The following is a 16,847-nucleotide window of genomic DNA, read 5'->3' as shown; positions in this document are numbered from 1 at the left end:
AACTTGTCTGCTGCTATGACAAGGCTTTTTTGCCGCTGCTCTTTCAACCTGACGTAATTGCCTGTAGGAAAGAGTCCTCAATTTGCCCTTATCAGCACGCACACGTGTGTACTGTGAATCAGCTACATACTTCTTGATTGCCAAGACACTTCATCCTGATCATCGCACAATGTTGATTGTAGTCATGCCTTGACCTAAACACTCCACAATTTGTTGCTTCTCAGCAGCCGACACATCCTTTTTCTTTCCCATTTTGGCAGAAAATGTAGGCTGCTTAATAATGTGAGACAGCCTTCTTAAGTAGTCTTGCCTTTCATTGGACACACCTGCCAAACTAATTAGCACAGGTGTCTGCAATTGCTTACAGTGATATAAAGAGCCCTGACACACATCACCATCAATGAGTTTAACTGACAAACAAACAAATTCTTCCCTTATCACTCCTAAACACTTTTTGCATAATAATTTGGAACACAGTGTACATGTGCTTTTCCACAAAACACCAGTGGTTCACGTAGTGAATCTTACAGTTCTAACTTGCCAACCATGGTCTGTATGGAGTTGTTCAATAAAGGGCCCAAAATTAAGATAACATAGATGGGAGAGGTCTCTATGAATAGGAATTCCTAAGTATTTGATACCCTGTGAGGGCCAGGCAACAGGAAAGTTGGACTGGATGGAATCCTATATGGATTTGGGGAGGGAGACATCGAGGGCCTCAGACTTCGCTGCATTGATTTTAAAATTTGACCATGTAACAAAGTGATCTATTTCAGCCATAACAGCATGGATGGATATATGTGATTGAGTGATATATACTAGGACATCATCAGCAAATAGAGAGCACTTGTACTCGTTGCCTCCCACCTCAATCCACCTAATATTGGGGTTATGGCGAATTGATGAGAGCAGGTGCTCCGTCACTAGGATGTATAAGAGAGGGGACAGAGAACATCCCTGCCTTGTCCCATTGGTGATTGTGAAAGGTGATGAAAATGTTCTGACGCGCCCCCTGGGCCTTGGGACACCCGGAGCCGGACCCTTTTTGGTGGATGCTGGTGGTTGTAGTCTCCGTGGCGGCGACCCGGTTCCGTGGCTCAGGGCGGTCAAACCAGTGGCGGAACTATTTATGTGGTTTTGATGTTTAAATGTCCGACTACGCCACCCGTGGATTGCGGTCAGAGTGAACCGCCGCTCCAGGGCAGACCGCTGAGGCTGGTGTTGTGGGTGCAGCAGACCGTAGCATAACTCCCCACGGGAGGAGTATAGCCTCAGGGCAGTGTATGCGGAGGATGGGGGTGATGGTGCAGGGCAGCAGCAGTAACGACACGGAGTCAGTGATGCAGTCCAGGGCCTTTACTCACAGTTCTTATTATCCAGACCACGTCTGCAGGTAACGGCTGCCCACGTCGTACTGTGCTCACCAGGTGAGGGGCTCAGACAACTCCCAGATAACTTTGGAGCGCTTCACAGGACCCCCTTTGTGTGTCCTTTGTCTGGCCTTTCTTACCAACCCTTCTGTCCGGCTGCCTCGGGCCTCCTCTTGGTAAACTTTTCGCCAGTTTCCCTGACCCTATGTGGTGCCTTCCTAGCGGGTGTAGCGAGGGGCTGCGCCACATAAAATGTCACAGCCTCCTGTTTCTAGCTGAGGGTCGTTTCCTGCCTCCACTAGTTTCGGGGACCGGTCTCCCCCTTTGGCCTGACTCCTCCACGCAGGTGGATTCGGGCGTGCGGTGGCGACTCGCCCGTCCGCACCCCTGGGATCCCTTCGTTCCTCGTTCCTGGAGCCTTCTCCGCTCCTCTTCCTTCCTTCTCCCTCTTCCAGGCCTGGGCCTCTGTTACTAGGCCCGCCTCCGGAGCAGAGCTCATGCAGAGCCCCTGCTCCCTGCCACTTCTGCTCAGACTTCTCTGCACTGAACTAAGATGGTGCCCACCTTTTATACTCCCTTCTCAATGCACCCAGGAACTGCTTCCTCCCTGCTCCTGCACTACAGTGTTCCCCTTCCTCAGTGTTCCCTCACCCCACTCCAGCCAGGGACAGGGACTGTCGTGCCCATCTCAGGGGCATATTGGTCGCCCTGCCCCACGGCAATGTGGTGTAATGCATGCAGGTGTCGGGTCCTGATCCACACTACATCCTTACCTGAGAGTGAGATATCACACCTCTGGGTGAGGTGCAATACCTCTGTAGCAACCGAGCCCTCAGGGTGCTACAGTTCCATTTATCTTCAGCCTAGGTGACGTATTGCGATACAGGGCCGTGATTTTGGCTATAAAAGGGTCCCCTAGACCCCTACCCCAAGCTTTTTAAGAGAATCATATATGGCGTGCCAGGAGACTCTATGGAATGCTTTCTCAGCATCCAACGAGAGTATCTAATTACAAATTTTTAACTGCATCTAGCCCAGGAAATACTTTGTGCCTAGTAGCAGTGTCTGCTAGTCAGTGGATTATCCCGGCTGTTAAGCAAGCTACACCACCTGTAGTTTGGACACTTAATTTTTTCAAAGGAAATGCTTCGGGACCACGGGATACTCAGTGAAGAGCATCAGGAGGCACCCCAAGGCATAGGGGCTGGGACTGGCAGTAGGATGCCTTGCGGTGGACAGCCGAGCTCGATCCTTATAAAAGCTTTTTAACTGCAGCAGCTTTAGTGGACGCTACTGGAGCTGGAATTACGCGGCTGCTGGCATGAGACTTGCCCTCCAATAGATCCTTGTAAATGGATTTAAAGTGTATTCATTCAAATTAGAGAGACAATTTAAATTAAAAAGCTTAGAGCTGCCTCCACCACAGGGGGGCTCGCTCGACCCACCAGCGGACAGGCACCAGTATTGGGAGAGGGGGGCTGGCCGTCAGGGTTCACCGCGGCTCTGGCACAAACCCGGCGACGCGGAGGTGGCACGGGCAGGAGCGGACTGAACGTGTCGGCTTCTCACTTTTTGGATTTTAGAAGGGCATGACATGCCTATATCTGTGTCTCCCCCTCCTTTTACTCCTCCACCTCTTTTCTTTTCGCATGACTATATGTACTTGTCACTTTTCCATGTGTTAGTTGTGTCTTCTGAGCAGTTTGTCAGCTTTTGGACACCTTTGAAGGTGTTTTCTATGTGTTTCTATGTGTTTTTGTTTGCCTGCCATTGGTTTTAACGGTGTTCGAAGGTGTTCGACGAACAGTTCGACGAACAGTTCGGCGAACACACGGGTGTTCGACGAACCGAACCGAACTCGAACACTACGGGGGTGGCTCAACACTACTGTTAAACTATTGAAAAAGACTCTTGTCAGATGTGTCTGGTCAGCAGTTGAATCTATCGTGTGCCTGAGAGAAGCTGCAGCCTATGGTCGTCCTGACTAACGGTTCCCCCAGGATTCCAAAGAATTCATGAAACCCGTCTCGCAGTATCTGAACCTAGCAGCGTGCGTGTAACACCAACTTGGTTTTGAATTGTTACTTCTGCAACTGTCCTAGTACAAGACCAGCTTGGTATAGAATGGTTGTCTCTGTAAATGTCCTAGTACAAGACCAGCTTGGTGTAGAATAGTTTCTTCTGCACCTGTCCTAGTACAAGACCAGCTTGGTTTAGAATGGTTGCCTCTGCAACTGTCTTAGTACAAGACCAGCTTGGTTTAGAATGGTTGCCTCTGCAACTGTCTTAGTACAAGACCAGCTTTGTGTGGAATGGTTGCATCTGCAACTGTCCTAGTACAAAACCAGCTTAGTGTAGAATGGTTGCTTCTGCAACTATCCAAATACAAAACCAGCTTGGTGTAGAATGGTTGCCTCTGCAAATGTCATACTACAAGACCAATGTGACATGCAGAAGTAGTGCTGTTGCTTCCAAAGCATCCAGCAACTGTTACAAATAACACAAGCACACAAGCACAGGAGACAGGAAGTGTTGTACTTCAGAAGCATCCAGCAACTAGAGGGGTTAACACAGTCACAGGAGACACGGAGTGTTTTAGCAGAGCCCCAGAGGATTGTGAGGAACTTGTTATTGTAGTCTGGCTGAAGCTGAAGAGAAAGGTGGTGTGTTATCTGGATCTGACAGAAGGCAACTGATCAGGATTCAGATCAGGAGATAAACTAAACACAGGTCAGATAAACTCCCTGAACTAACAGTGCCGAGTATTATCGGGCAGGAAGATAAGGACTGGAAGGAATTGTGTCACAGGGATCATCTCCCTCATCAAACGCTCCCCCCCTCCAATTTCATGCAGGATAAAGAATGTTGTGTACTATTGTGTCCTTATGAAGGAAAAGCCTGTGGTTGTGTATGCATAGAAGTGTGCTGCTAAGAGATCTAATCTATGCTGAATTATGCTACTGAAGAGACTGTAATACTGTGACTTGTGAAGAAACTACTGTATTGTTACTGGAGCCGGTTGCTCAAGAAACTCAGACTGTACTGTAATGAAGATTGTTGCTGTAATATCCCTGAATTGCACTGGCTGTGCTTCAGATTAAATTCCACTGTTAAACTATTGAAAAAGACTCTTGTCAGATGTGTCTGGTCAGCAATTGAATCTATCGTGTGCCTGAGAGAAGCTGCAGCCTATGGTCATCCTAACTAACGGTTCCCCCAGGATTCCAAAGAATTCATGAAACCCGTCTCGCAGTATCTGAACCTAGCGGCGTGCGTGTAACACCAGCTTGGTTTTGAATTGTTACTTCTGCAACTGTCCTAGTACAAGACCAGCTTGGTATAGAATGGTTGTCTCTGCAAATGTCCCAGTATAAGAACCAGCATGGTGTAGAATAGTTGCCTCTACAACTGTCCTAGTACAAGATCACCTTTGTGCAGAACTGTTTCCTCTGCAACTGTCCTAGTACAAGATCAGCTTTGTGTAGAATAGTTGCCTCTGCAACTATCCCGGTACAAGACCAACTTGTCTTATAATGGTTGCCTCTGCAATTGTCCAAGTACAAGACCAGCTTGTTATAGAATGGTTGCCTCTGCAACTGTCCTAGTACAAGATCAGCATGGTGTAGAATGGTTGCCTCTACAACTGTCCTAGTACAAGATCACCTTTGTGTAGAATTGTTTCCTCTGCAACTGTCCTAGTACAAGATCAGCATGGTGTAGAATGGTTGACTCTACAACTGTCCTAGTACAAGCCCAACTTTGTGTAGAATAGTTGCCTCTGCAACTGTCCTGGTACAAGACCAATTTGGCGTACAATGGTTGCCTCTGCAATTTTCCAAGTACAAGACTAGCTTGTTATAGAATAGTTGCCTCTGCAAATGTCCTAGTACAAGATCAGCATGGTGTAGAATGGTTGTCTCTACAACTGTCCTAGTACAAGACCTTCTTGGTGTAGAATGGTTGCATCTGCAACTTTCCTAGTACAAAACCAGCTTACTGTAGAATGGTGGCTTCTGCAACTATCCAAATACAAGATCAGCTTGGTGTAGAATGGTTGCCTCTGTAACTATCTAAATACAAGATCAGCTTGGTGTAGAATGGTTGCATCTGCAAAAGTCCTAGTACAAGACCAGCTTGGTGTAGAATCATTGTCTGTGCAAATGTCCTAGTACAAGACCAGCTTGGTGTAGAATGTTGCCTGTGCAATTGTCCTAGTACAAGACCAGCTTGGTATATAATTATTGTCTCTTCAACTGTCCTAGTACTAGATCAGCTAGGTGTAGAATGGTTGCTTCTGCAACTGTCCTAATACAAGATCAGCGTTGTGTAGAATGGTTGCCTCTGCAATTGTCCTAGTACAAGACCAGCTTGATGTAGAATGGTTGCCTCTGCAAATTTCCTAGCTTAAGACGAGCGTGTTGAAGAATGAATGCCTGTGCAACTATCCTAGTACTAGACCAGCTTGGTGTAGAATGGTTGCCTCTGCAACTTTCATAGTTCAAGAACAGCTTGTTGTAGAATGGTTGCCTGTGCAATTATCCTAGTACAAGACTAGCTTGGTGTAGAATTATTGCCTCTACAACTGTCCTAGTACAAGACCAGCTGGGCATAGAATAGTTGTCTCTACAACTCTCTGTCACGATGGAGATGGGACTGTTGGCACTATCCAGGTCAGTAGAACTTGGGGTGCCCTAGTCTATCCCTGTTCCCCGGATTTCTCCTGAAAGTGGAGACGCTGGGTTCATTTGCCTTGCTATGCTCCTAGATCAACCCTTATCTGTCCTATCCCCCTCCCAGGGTAGTGGGAAGCTGAAGTGTATAGGAATACACTAACTAAACAAACAAGGAAAGACAGAGTGGGATAAATGAAAATACCAACCATACAAAACACACTCCAAGCAACAGAGTGGAACACAAGGGAGTTAAAGGAAGGAGAAGCCAAATAGAAGCAGATGTGCACACAGTCAAAACTCCACACAACAATCTCCTTAACAAAACTCCAAAACGCTAACTACAACCACAAACTACGCCTCCAACTCCAGAACCAGGCATTAAGAACTAATATTGCCAATCCCTAAATGCCAGAGGTGATCATATATAGCAGAGGCGAATGGCCAACATTGAATAGCTGAGACAATCCAGGTGGGAAAGCTCCAGGATCTTCAGCTAAACAGATTAACCCTTGTACTGCAAGCAAGGAAAAAACCTGCACTGTTTAATAAGATGGTGAAGTACTTCTAACAAGTGCAGGAGTTCGTGAAACCAGACACCACAGTCTTCTGGCCCTTTTCTGTTGTGTATCCCCTTGACACTGTCCTTGTACAAGACCAGCTGGGCATAGAATAGTTTCCTCTACAACTGTCTTAGTACAAAACAAGCTTGGTGTAGAATTGTTACCTCTGCAACTGTCCTGTCCTTGTTCTCTTAGTACTAGATCATCTTTTCATAGAGTTATTGCCTCATCAACTGATCTGTCTGTGCAAGACTGTTGCCAGTGTTTCTTTTGCTAATGTCAGATTGGGCAGAATGGAGAGATGCCGGAGGCCCCCCTTTAATTGTTATTTATCTATTGCAGAAATGAATACAGTTTTGTACACAAGATTACCGTATTTTCCGGATTATAAGACCCACTTTTTTCTCCCAAATTTGGAGGGAAAATGTGGGTGCGTCTTATAATCCGAATTGTAGCTGCGGTGGAGCTTACCGGCTGCGGTGGAGATGGGTTCCAGGGTGGCTGCTGCCTGAATCTTCTGGCTGCAATGGAGGCAGGAGTGTGGCGATGGTTGTGGGCCCCCAGCTGATAGGACGAGGTGTTCCTAGGTGTGGGGGCTCCACCTTTTGTGAAAACCTGGATCCCTGCACTTTCCATACTCTTCAATGCTGTGGACTCCAGGAAAATGGCCGCCGGAGGCCATTTTCCAGGATTTCACCGCATTAGAAAGTATGGAAGGTGCAGGGTCCAGGCTTTCACAAAATGTCGGTGAAGCCCTCGCACCACCAAACACTACATCCTGCCTCCGCAGCATCTCCGGCCTTCACCAGCAGCGACCCTGCCACCTGGGACCCCGCTTCATCACCGCTGCCCCCAAGGTAAGCTACCGTAAAAGCGATATATAACATACACCACCAATTTAAAAAAAAATGTTTTCTTATTTTCCTACCCAAAATTTGAGTTTCTTATAAACTGGTGGGTCTTATAATCTGCAAAATACAGTATGTTTTTTGTTTAGTTTTCTTTTAAGATCTCATGATATGGATATTTTTGCTTTTATTTTTCCATACAGATTCAGAAAATGAAGAATATTATGAAGCCTGTGAAAATTTAGAAAAGGCTAAAGGTGGCGACACTTTAGATACATTGTGACACTTCATTCACATTTCCGCTATAACGGGCAAATATCTCCTGCAGTGAGAATCGACTCTGGGAACGTCCATAAATATTAGTGTACACATCATCCAGTTCTACAGATTATTGGCACATTAGGTTTACAGCTGCTGATCCTAAATATACAATCTGTAATATCTTTAGTCTGTGAGTAAAAATCACCACATGTCCCATCACAGGCTGCTTAAGAGACTGGATTCTCAGCTCTTATACTGCCTAACTACCATGCTTTTTTAAGCAGTACATCGATGACAGGACTTTAAAGAGAACCTTTAAGCAAATATTTCATGTTGGACTGGACACACGTTGTAATAGTGGCTGCAGAGCGGAATAAAACATTTTTTTTTTGTTATACTATTTTGCCTCTCCATTGCGGAGATATTGGCAAGCAAAGTATTTGGCACCTAATGAGTTAATTTTATTAAATTCCAAAGTGGGTGTTACCAGATGGTTTTCACTGTGGGCGTTTACTTTTTCTTCCTGTATGACACTGACAAATCATAAGAGAGAAGCAACACACTGGGAAAGGAAAGACACGCCCTACAATCGTTTTGAACATGGTTCCCAGTGCCTGAGGTATAACGACACAGCTTTGGTCTCTTAGTTTAATATCCTTCAAGTGCTGGGAGTAGAGTATAAATGACTAACACCTTTCAGATAAGGTCCGAGCAGTCAGTGTGGGGGAAGGAAAAGCACAGCTGAGTTTAGCTGTGTCACATTACAAACTCTTATATCAACTCTGCTCCTCTCATAGCACTGCTGTATTCCATACACAGTTCTGTGAGAGTGAATTTACAGACCCATAGACTTTTTATTGAGCCCATATCTGCCCTGTGCACGTATTTCATACAGAAGCTGCGAACTTCAGAGAAGTGTTATGGCTGATCGGGAGTGTTCTCAGGACAAAGACTTCCACCAATTGGCAGCATTGTGCAGCACCTGTCATATTATGTAGAAGCTTTCATGTAACAGTTTAACCATTTTATTGTCCTGCTGCTCCTCTGCTCTGCCCCAATGCATCCTTAAATGTTTCTGTTGCCAGATTTAAAGTTTCTTCTATTGTTCTGCCATCTGCTGGCAATTAAAGAAAGACTGACACTGACTTGGCGCTGTCAATTAGCACCGAGGCACGCAACATTTTATTTTTATTTTTTTTAACAAGGACTACATCTGTCTATATGTACACATATTTACATACCCTAAGGATGAGCGAATCAAATTTCCCAAAATTCACTGATTCTGCAGAATTAGAATTTTTGGAAATTCGATTCACAGCCACCACTTTGCCGAATTCAAATGGACTGGGAAGGGATTAAAAATATTAAAATATCATTATCACCTAGCCCCTAATCTCTACAGTACCTACCACCACAGCTCCATTGGTCTCCTCTGATTGAGCATCAATGACGTAATGATGTTAGAATGTACTATATGTCCCGGCTTTCCAGCGCCGGTGAAGAGGAGACCGGCAATCGAGTAGATGCCTAAGCAAGCAACTGGAGTATTGGTGAGGAGCTACAGTGGTGAAAACAGATGAGGGGCTAGGTGAGTAAGATACTCTATTGCCTCACCTTCTCATCCGTTTCTAAGACTTTAGGATCGAGACATCTCAGAGCATATTAAGTGGCTCATATGATTATCATTGAATAAATTAATATGCGAATGCAATATTAAAATTTTCTCACTCATCTTTAATAGACATATATAGATACATTTTACTTAATCAATCTTATCTATCATTTTTATTACAATTCTTGGCTTCTACAGCCTATATGTTTCAGTGTATACAGCAGGCTGCAGGCGGTGACGGTGAATCCGTCAGTAATTCGTCATTGAGCAGAACTTTGATGTGGTCAGAAATTGGCATAGAGGAGCTCAGGAGAAGAGAGATAAGACTTAGAACGAACTCGTTGACAGATTCGCAGTTGACTGCAGCCTGCTACTGTATGTACATTGATATGTAGAGGCTGCAAAAACCAAATGGAGATACATTTTTTAATGAAACCCAACTGATTTACATGATGGAGTTGATCATTCTCATTTACAAGGCCAGACTTTTTTTTCTTAATTGTCAGTAAATATAACTTTGTATTGTTATTGGTAATGTCCGCTTTGTTCTCGGCTTCCTCTTTTTTTTTTTTCGTATCTGTTTTAATAAATCAAAATAAAAAATCTACAAAAAAAAATACAATTACATAACTGATGTCCATTTCACCCTCTATTGATGTGATTTGTGGTTTCCTTGTGTTGCCTTGATAAAATGTGCAGAACAGAGTGTGCGGATAAGTAGTGAAAAGCGAAGGCACCCTTTGCTGGCTGTGTATCAGTCCCGAGCCATTAAGGCTATGTGCTCACAGGTTTGTGGAGCAGAAACGGAGTGAAAAACGCTCCAAAACCTTCTCCAAACCATTGAGTTTTTGCTCAATTTCTGCTACGAAAACTCAATCTAAAGACTCTGTGTTCATATAGCCTAAGTTGGGTTTTTCAGTTGGCTTAGTAGAGATGACCGAAAATATTCTCGTGAAATTGAGTTCTACCAGAATATTACAAGGATCCGTATTCACCAAAATGTGGATTTATTTTTTGTAATTTGCTTCCTTGCAGATTTGGCTGAATAAAGGCCACCATTTTGCTGAACTGTAAAGGGCCATTCAAAGGTTAAAGAAAATATAAACTCCTCTTACCGCTCACCTTTCCGACCGCTCTGCTCTTCACCGTCAGGTCCTCATCACATTTTCTTAGCCTGGTGACCCTTGAAGCTTCCAGCTCTGATGAGGCCGGGACATTTTTCGTGCATGGTGCGCAAGGTCATGGAGTACTTCATGACTGCATGCCCTTACGCATGCTTGTACAGAAACATCCGGACTTCATCAGATCCGGAAGACCCAGTTCAGTGAAAAGAAGCCTGGGGATTCATCTCTCAGCGGCAGTGATAAGAAGAAGCACCGAGAACTGATTGTGTGCTGGAGAGGAGCAGAGGGGCTGGAGAGGTGAACAGTAATATTAGACCCCAGATCATAATAAGGGTCATTAAATCGGTCGTGAATAACTTCTCCAGGAATCGAATTTCCCAGGAAAATCTGGGCAAGCAGGCAACTAACCAATGGGTGCCAGCTACCTGAAAAGGTGCGCGCGAGGTCACCATGACAGCTTGATACGTGGAGCAGCAGTGGGATGTACAGATGATAATGTATGTAAAGCGCTGCGGAATATATTAGTGCTATATAAAAATAAAGATTATTATTATTAGAAAGTTTGGTTTCTTCTGTTGTTGGAACCAGATGGAAAACTTGAGTTCTTTTTCTTTCATCTACACACTGGACGTCTTGGTCTTTAAGGCAACCTTCAAGTGGGAATAGGTCACTGTTGTTTCTTCCTTTAAAATAAAATATCTGGTAAGATACAAATAGAGATCCAAAAATGTACAAAGGTAAAAACTCGCTATATATCACTTTTCAATATCAAGATCTATTCTGTCAGTTTCTGAAAAGAGGTTCTCTGGTGAAAACAAGTAGTCAGTCAGCAATCCACAGCATTGATCGGTAGAGGTCCGACCGCTGAGATCCGCGCCTATTGGTGGAAGGGGAACTTATAGTCATGCTTGACAGTGCGCCAACTCGAGCGTTGCTCCATTCATTCCCTGGGGGGCTTTTGAGTGCTTCGCTCTGCTTTTCCCAACAGCCTCATGGGGAATGAATGGAGCGGTGTCCGGGTATCCAACCTTCCACTCTATTCTAATAAGGATAAAAGTTCTGATATTGGTGGGGGTCCCAATGAGGGGATACTCACCGATCAATAAGTCATCACCCCTATCCTTTGGATAGGTGATAATTTGTTTTCACTGGACAACTCCTTTAAAGGACTTCTCCGGGACTGTAACATTATTAGGACCCCTGATCAGCACAATCAAGGGGAAGCTGGTAGACCCATCTATTACTCCATAACTAAAAGGTAATGTAATGGTAGTAGTGGCCCCGGGGGTAGGAGGCCTGTTAGAGATTTTGTAGAAATGAGCAAATCTGGCAAAATTCACATTGAATTTATGTGAAGCAAATCGAATGAGTCCCATTAGTCGTTAAAGATAGATGTCTGAGGTCTCCTAATATCTAAGTGTAGCACCCTGAGGATTCGGCTGCTACAGGGGTATTGCACCTCAACCCAGAGGTGTGATATTCCACTCCCGGGTAAGGAAGGAGTGTGGAACTGAGCTCAGATAGACTGCATGCACTACATACATCCCATTCCAGAGGAGCAGGCCGACGGCACTCCCACTTAGAAATGTGCAGGTGCGACCGAGCCTGTTCCTGGCTGGAGTGGGAGGGGGGAGGAACATCCCATGTAGTGTAGGGGCAGATAGGGGGAGCAGTCTGGGTAGTGATAGGAGCTCATTGGGTGCTGGTCACCTGAGCTCACACATAGAGGGATATATAAGGAGGGCACCAACTAGGATCAGGGTCAGACGCAGAGAGTAAGTCAGATGCAGAGGACAAGCCTGCAGAAAGAAAGAGAAAGAAACAACAGCCCTGGAGAGAGAGTGGAGTGAAGAAAGACCCAGAGGGGGACAAAGAAGGGACCCAAGAACCCAAATAAGAACACCGGGTGAGGAGTCAGCAGAAGGGTACCGGAACCCAAGCTGGTGGGGGCAAAGACATTCCCCAGCCAGAGACCGGAGACCGTGGGCAGTGTCTGTCACGGTCACCCACTACATTCACCCTGAAGGCACACCACATGGAGGGTCAGGGAACCTGAGGCCAAAGGTTGCCCAACAGAAGGCCCGAGGGAGCTGGATTTAGGTGAATCACTGGTGGGGACGGCTGAAGTAAGGACAGAGGGAGAGCTCAGGGCCACGCTCCGGACTTGTTTGGGGGTTGGCCGGATCCAGAACCTGGTGGACGCAGCACGGCTCGGGAGGTCACTTGGAGCTAGAGTGACCAGGAACATCTGCAGTAAGTAAAGACCCTTAACTGCACTACCCGAGTCTGTCATCATTACCGGCTGCACCGCACCACCACAACCCCCATCCTCTGCGCCTGTCCCCTCTGAGGCTATACCCCTCCCGTTGGGGGTTATCCCACCAAGCTGCGCATCCACCATCAGCCTCAGCGGACCCTGCTGCAGCGGCGGCCACAGTGACCGCATCACAACGGGTGGCGTAGTCGACACAACGAACTTTAATAACATCAGTAAAGACTGCCACAGTACCCTGAGCTTGACGCCCTGGGCACGGGACCGGGGTCACAGCCGCTCGGAGACTACAACCCCCCATCTGATCCGGTGCTGGGTATTCCCCTCAAAAAGGAATATGTCCCAGGGGGCGCGTCAACTTTGGCGTAGTCGGCAGGATTACGTGCCCGCAACACCCGGGTACTGCGTGCCTGAAGAAAAGTGCAAGTTTACCTCAGAAAGAAGACTCCTGCCGGTTCCGGAGGGTCCACGCCATCGGACTCCATCACCAGTCGTTTCCCGCCGATTGTCCGCCATTTCCAACTTGTTCCCGCCATCTGCAGAGTTTCCCGCCACTGGGCGACGCTTCCCGCCAAAACCGCAGATTTCCCGCCTTGGAAGAGCAGCGGACGCCATTATGGGCGTGCCAAAGGAGGGCAAGAGGCCACCTCCCATCGTGGGCCGGGACAGAAAATGGCGCCAAAAGTGGAAACCGCCCCCACCAACAGAGACTGTGATGCTGGAGGTGTCTGTCAGCGTGAAAGAACTCCCCCTGGAGCTGACAGTCACCGAGTTGCCCCGGGACCGCCCTCGAAGTGGGAGGAGACGAAAGAGAAGAGAAAAGATGGGTGTCGCTTGGAGCAGTCTAGAACGAGCGCACCCGGAGGCAAGGTGTCCAGAGCGAGAGCACCCGGAGTCGAGAAGAGGAAGAGTAGACCCGGGAATGGAGCGGCAGCAGAGCAGCACCGGCCCGCTGGCCAGGAGCCTGCAAAAGGAAGAAGGAGGAGAGCAGAGCAGCACCGGCCCGCTGGCCAGGAGCCTGCCGGAAGCAGAGCAGAGCAGCACCGACCCGATGGTCAGGAGCCTGCTGGAGTCAACAACCCCGCTAGGCTTAGCGGAGATCCTGGCGCAGCTTCCCCGAGATCGGGAGTGCGCGCGGAGTGCCCTGGAGGGCCTCGCGGGAAGGATGGCCCGAGTGCAGAGGGAGATCCTGGCGGAGTGGGGCCGGGAGATGGCCCAGCAAGCTGGAATCCGTCCACGGAACCCGCTCCCTTGGAAGAAGACACCGACTACCTCTGCGGATGACGCGGGAGGACCCAAGGCCGGAGACGGCGCAGAAGAGGGAGCGAGACGTATGGCAGCAGGTAAGGGGGACGCCTATACCCCATACCGGAAGACCACCCACCTGCCCCAGCTCCCCGTCGCAGAGCCCGAAAGTCCCCCTGCCGTACCCGAGACCGCCATGACACCGCCACCGACTAGGCCCCGACCGGAAGCCGCCGTCGCGACCCCAGTGACGTCACGCGTCGTGACCCGGAGCGTGGCGCAGGAAGAAGAGCCTCCGGCCTGGTCACAGGGCCTAGCGTTTCCGGGCGCCGCATCCCCAGCAGAGCCATCTACCTCCGCGGAGCCTCCGGCCTGGTCGCAAGGCCAGGTAACCCAGGGCGCCGCCGTCCTAACGGTGCCCTTCACCTTCCAGGTGCCCCAGGCCTGGCCGCAAGGCCTGGGCAACCCGGGCGCCATCACCACCGCGCCCGCGCCCGCAATACCAAGGGTGCCACACCTGGGGGAGGACCTCTTCGGCCAGCTCACATGGCCGGACGGGCGGCCCTTCATCTGGCCCGAAGGGTACCCTGAGCTAGAGCGGCAGCAAAGACTAGGGCCCTTGTGTGAGCCCCTGATCCCGGCTCCAAAGCCCGTGACTCGGGTCTCGCCTCCACTCGAGGAAGCCCAGTTCGTGTGGGACCCCACGGGAGAAGATTTGATGGGGTTCACCGGAGAGACTCGGGCAGCTGCAGCAGAGCGTACCGAGTGTTGCCGTCAACAGCTGGCAGAGTTCAAGAGAGAGCGGGAGGAGAGGCGGGCCAGAGAGCAATGGGCCCGGACCCGCAGCGCGGAGCAAAAGAGTCGGACCAGAAGGGACCCCTATGCAGCAGATCGTCCCCGTACCATCGGGACGGTAATAAAGTTTAATGCGCAGCATGGGTGGGGCTTCATAAAGGACCGGAACACCATGGGTGACGTCTTCGTTACCCGACGGGATGTCGAGTCTCACCTGCCAGAGGGTCACAAAGGCCGTGACCTCTACGTCGGTGACGAGGTAACGTTCACCCGGCACAAGTGTGCCAAGGGACCTTACGCCCTCCACGTGCATCGCCTGACAGAGGAGGAGTTGCGGTGTAGGGAGGAGGAGCCAGAAGACCCGGACGGGTTCAAGGCTAGAAGGTACTATGACTGAAATAGTACAAAGGAGATGTAAATAGTTACCCGTCGGGGTACCCAAGTAACCGTGGCTGCTTTAAAGTTTAGTCCCCGTTGGGACCAGTGAACAGTTTAATCTGTGTGTCCCCTACCCAAACCAGGCTGAGGACTGTGAGCAGCCATCCCATTCCCTTTACTTGGCCGGGGACTGAGAACGGCCAAATTCCCCTGTAAATAGTTGCGCTTCCTAAGGCGCCCCCTATTGGTTTTATAAGGAACTGCTTTTCAAAAGACTGTCGCACTTTACCTGGTCACGAGTTGCACGGTGACCAGAGGAGGAAGAAAGAAAGAGACGACGAGAATGATATAATGATGTCTATATGAAAAAGTTATATATATATAATATTTTATATGTTTATAAAAATTTGTATGTTTGGTGTTTTTGTCTTTGCAGCCCGAGGACGTGCTGTGGTTTACCAGGGGGGAATGTAGCACCCTGAGGATTCGGCTGCTACAGGGGTATTGCACCTCAACCCAGAGGTGTGATATTCCACTCCCGGGTAAGGAAGGAGTGTGGAACTGAGCTCAGATAGACTGCATGCACTACATACATCCCATTCCAGAGGAGCAGGCCGACGGCACTCCCACTTAGAAATGTGCAGGTGCGACCGAGCCTGTTCCTGGCTGGAGTGGGAGGGGGGAGGAACATCCCATGTAGTGTAGGGGCAGATAGGGGGAGCAGTCTGGGTAGTGATAGGAGCTCATTGGGTGCTGGTCACCTGAGCTCACACATAGAGGGATATATAAGGAGGGCACCAACTAGGATCAGGGTCAGACGCAGAGAGTAAGTCAGATGCAGAGGACAAGCCTGCAGAAAGAAAGAGAAAGAAACAACAGCCCTGGAGAGAGAGTGGAGTGAAGAAAGACCCAGAGGGGGACAAAGAAGGGACCCAAGAACCCAAATAAGAACACCGGGTGAGGAGTCAGCAGAAGGGTACCGGAACCCAAGCTGGTGGGGGCAAAGACATTCCCCAGCCAGAGACCGGAGACCGTGGGCAGTGTCTGTCACGGTCACCCACTACATTCACCCTGAAGGCACACCACATGGAGGGTCAGGGAACCTGAGGCCAAAGGTTGCCCAACAGAAGGCCCGAGGGAGCTGGATTTAGGTGAATCACTGGTGGGGACGGCTGAAGTAAGGACAGAGGGAGAGCTCAGGGCCACGCTCCGGACTTGTTTGGGGGTTGGCCGGATCCAGAACCTGGTGGACGCAGCACGGCTCGGGAGGTCACTTGGAGCTAGAGTGACCAGGAACATCTGCAGTAAGTAAAGACCCTTAACTGCACTACCCGAGTCTGTCATCATTACCGGCTGCACCGCACCACCACAACCCCCATCCTCTGCGCCTGTCCCCTCTGAGGCTATACCCCTCCCGTTGGGGGTTATCCCACCAAGCTGCGCATCCACCATCAGCCTCAGCGGACCCTGCTGCAGCGGCGGCCACAGTGACCGCATCACAACGGGTGGCGTAGTCGACACAACGAACTTTAATAACATCAGTAAAGACTGCCACAGTACCCTGAGCTTGACGCCCTGGGCACGGGACCGGGGTCACAGCCGCTCGGAGACTACAACCCCCCATCTGATCCGGTGCTGGGTATTCCCCTCAAAAAGGAATATGTCCCAGGGGGCGCGTCATAAGCATAATAAACGGAGGGCTAAGAAAG

At 48.9% G+C, this 16,847-nt stretch overlaps 2 protein-coding genes across 4 annotated transcripts in view; one reads left to right on the top strand and one right to left on the bottom strand.

Moving 5' to 3' along the window:
- The window catches only part of LOC141154081 (uncharacterized), a 167,832-nt gene extending 159,436 nt beyond the window's left edge, over positions 1-8,396 (top strand). For all 3 annotated transcript variants that reach the window (XM_073639516.1, XM_073639515.1, XM_073639517.1), the window contains one exon: positions 7,655-8,396. In XM_073639516.1, coding sequence (XP_073495617.1) covers positions 7,655-7,734 — 80 coding nt within the window. In that variant the 3' untranslated portion in view covers positions 7,735-8,396. The remainder of the gene's footprint in view (positions 1-7,654) is intronic.
- A 918-nt stretch (positions 8,397-9,314) lies between these two features.
- Positions 9,315-16,847, bottom strand: part of LOC141154080 (uncharacterized) — a 61,363-nt gene continuing 53,830 nt past the window's right edge. Inside the window, exon 8 of the mRNA XM_073639514.1 lies at positions 9,315-11,131. Within this exon, the coding sequence (XP_073495615.1) occupies positions 11,066-11,131 (66 nt within the window). The 3' untranslated portion in view covers positions 9,315-11,065. The remainder of the gene's footprint in view (positions 11,132-16,847) is intronic.

The sequence above is a fragment of the Phyllobates terribilis genome, unplaced genomic scaffold (genome assembly GCF_046119375.1).
Source record: "Phyllobates terribilis strain yellow unplaced genomic scaffold, ASM4611937v1 Scaffold_7__3_contigs__length_470593459, whole genome shotgun sequence".
Lineage (NCBI taxonomy): Eukaryota > Metazoa > Chordata > Amphibia > Anura > Dendrobatidae > Phyllobates > Phyllobates terribilis.
Note: the sequence above shows the minus strand (reverse complement) of the source record. Positions and strands in the feature narration are given on the sequence as shown.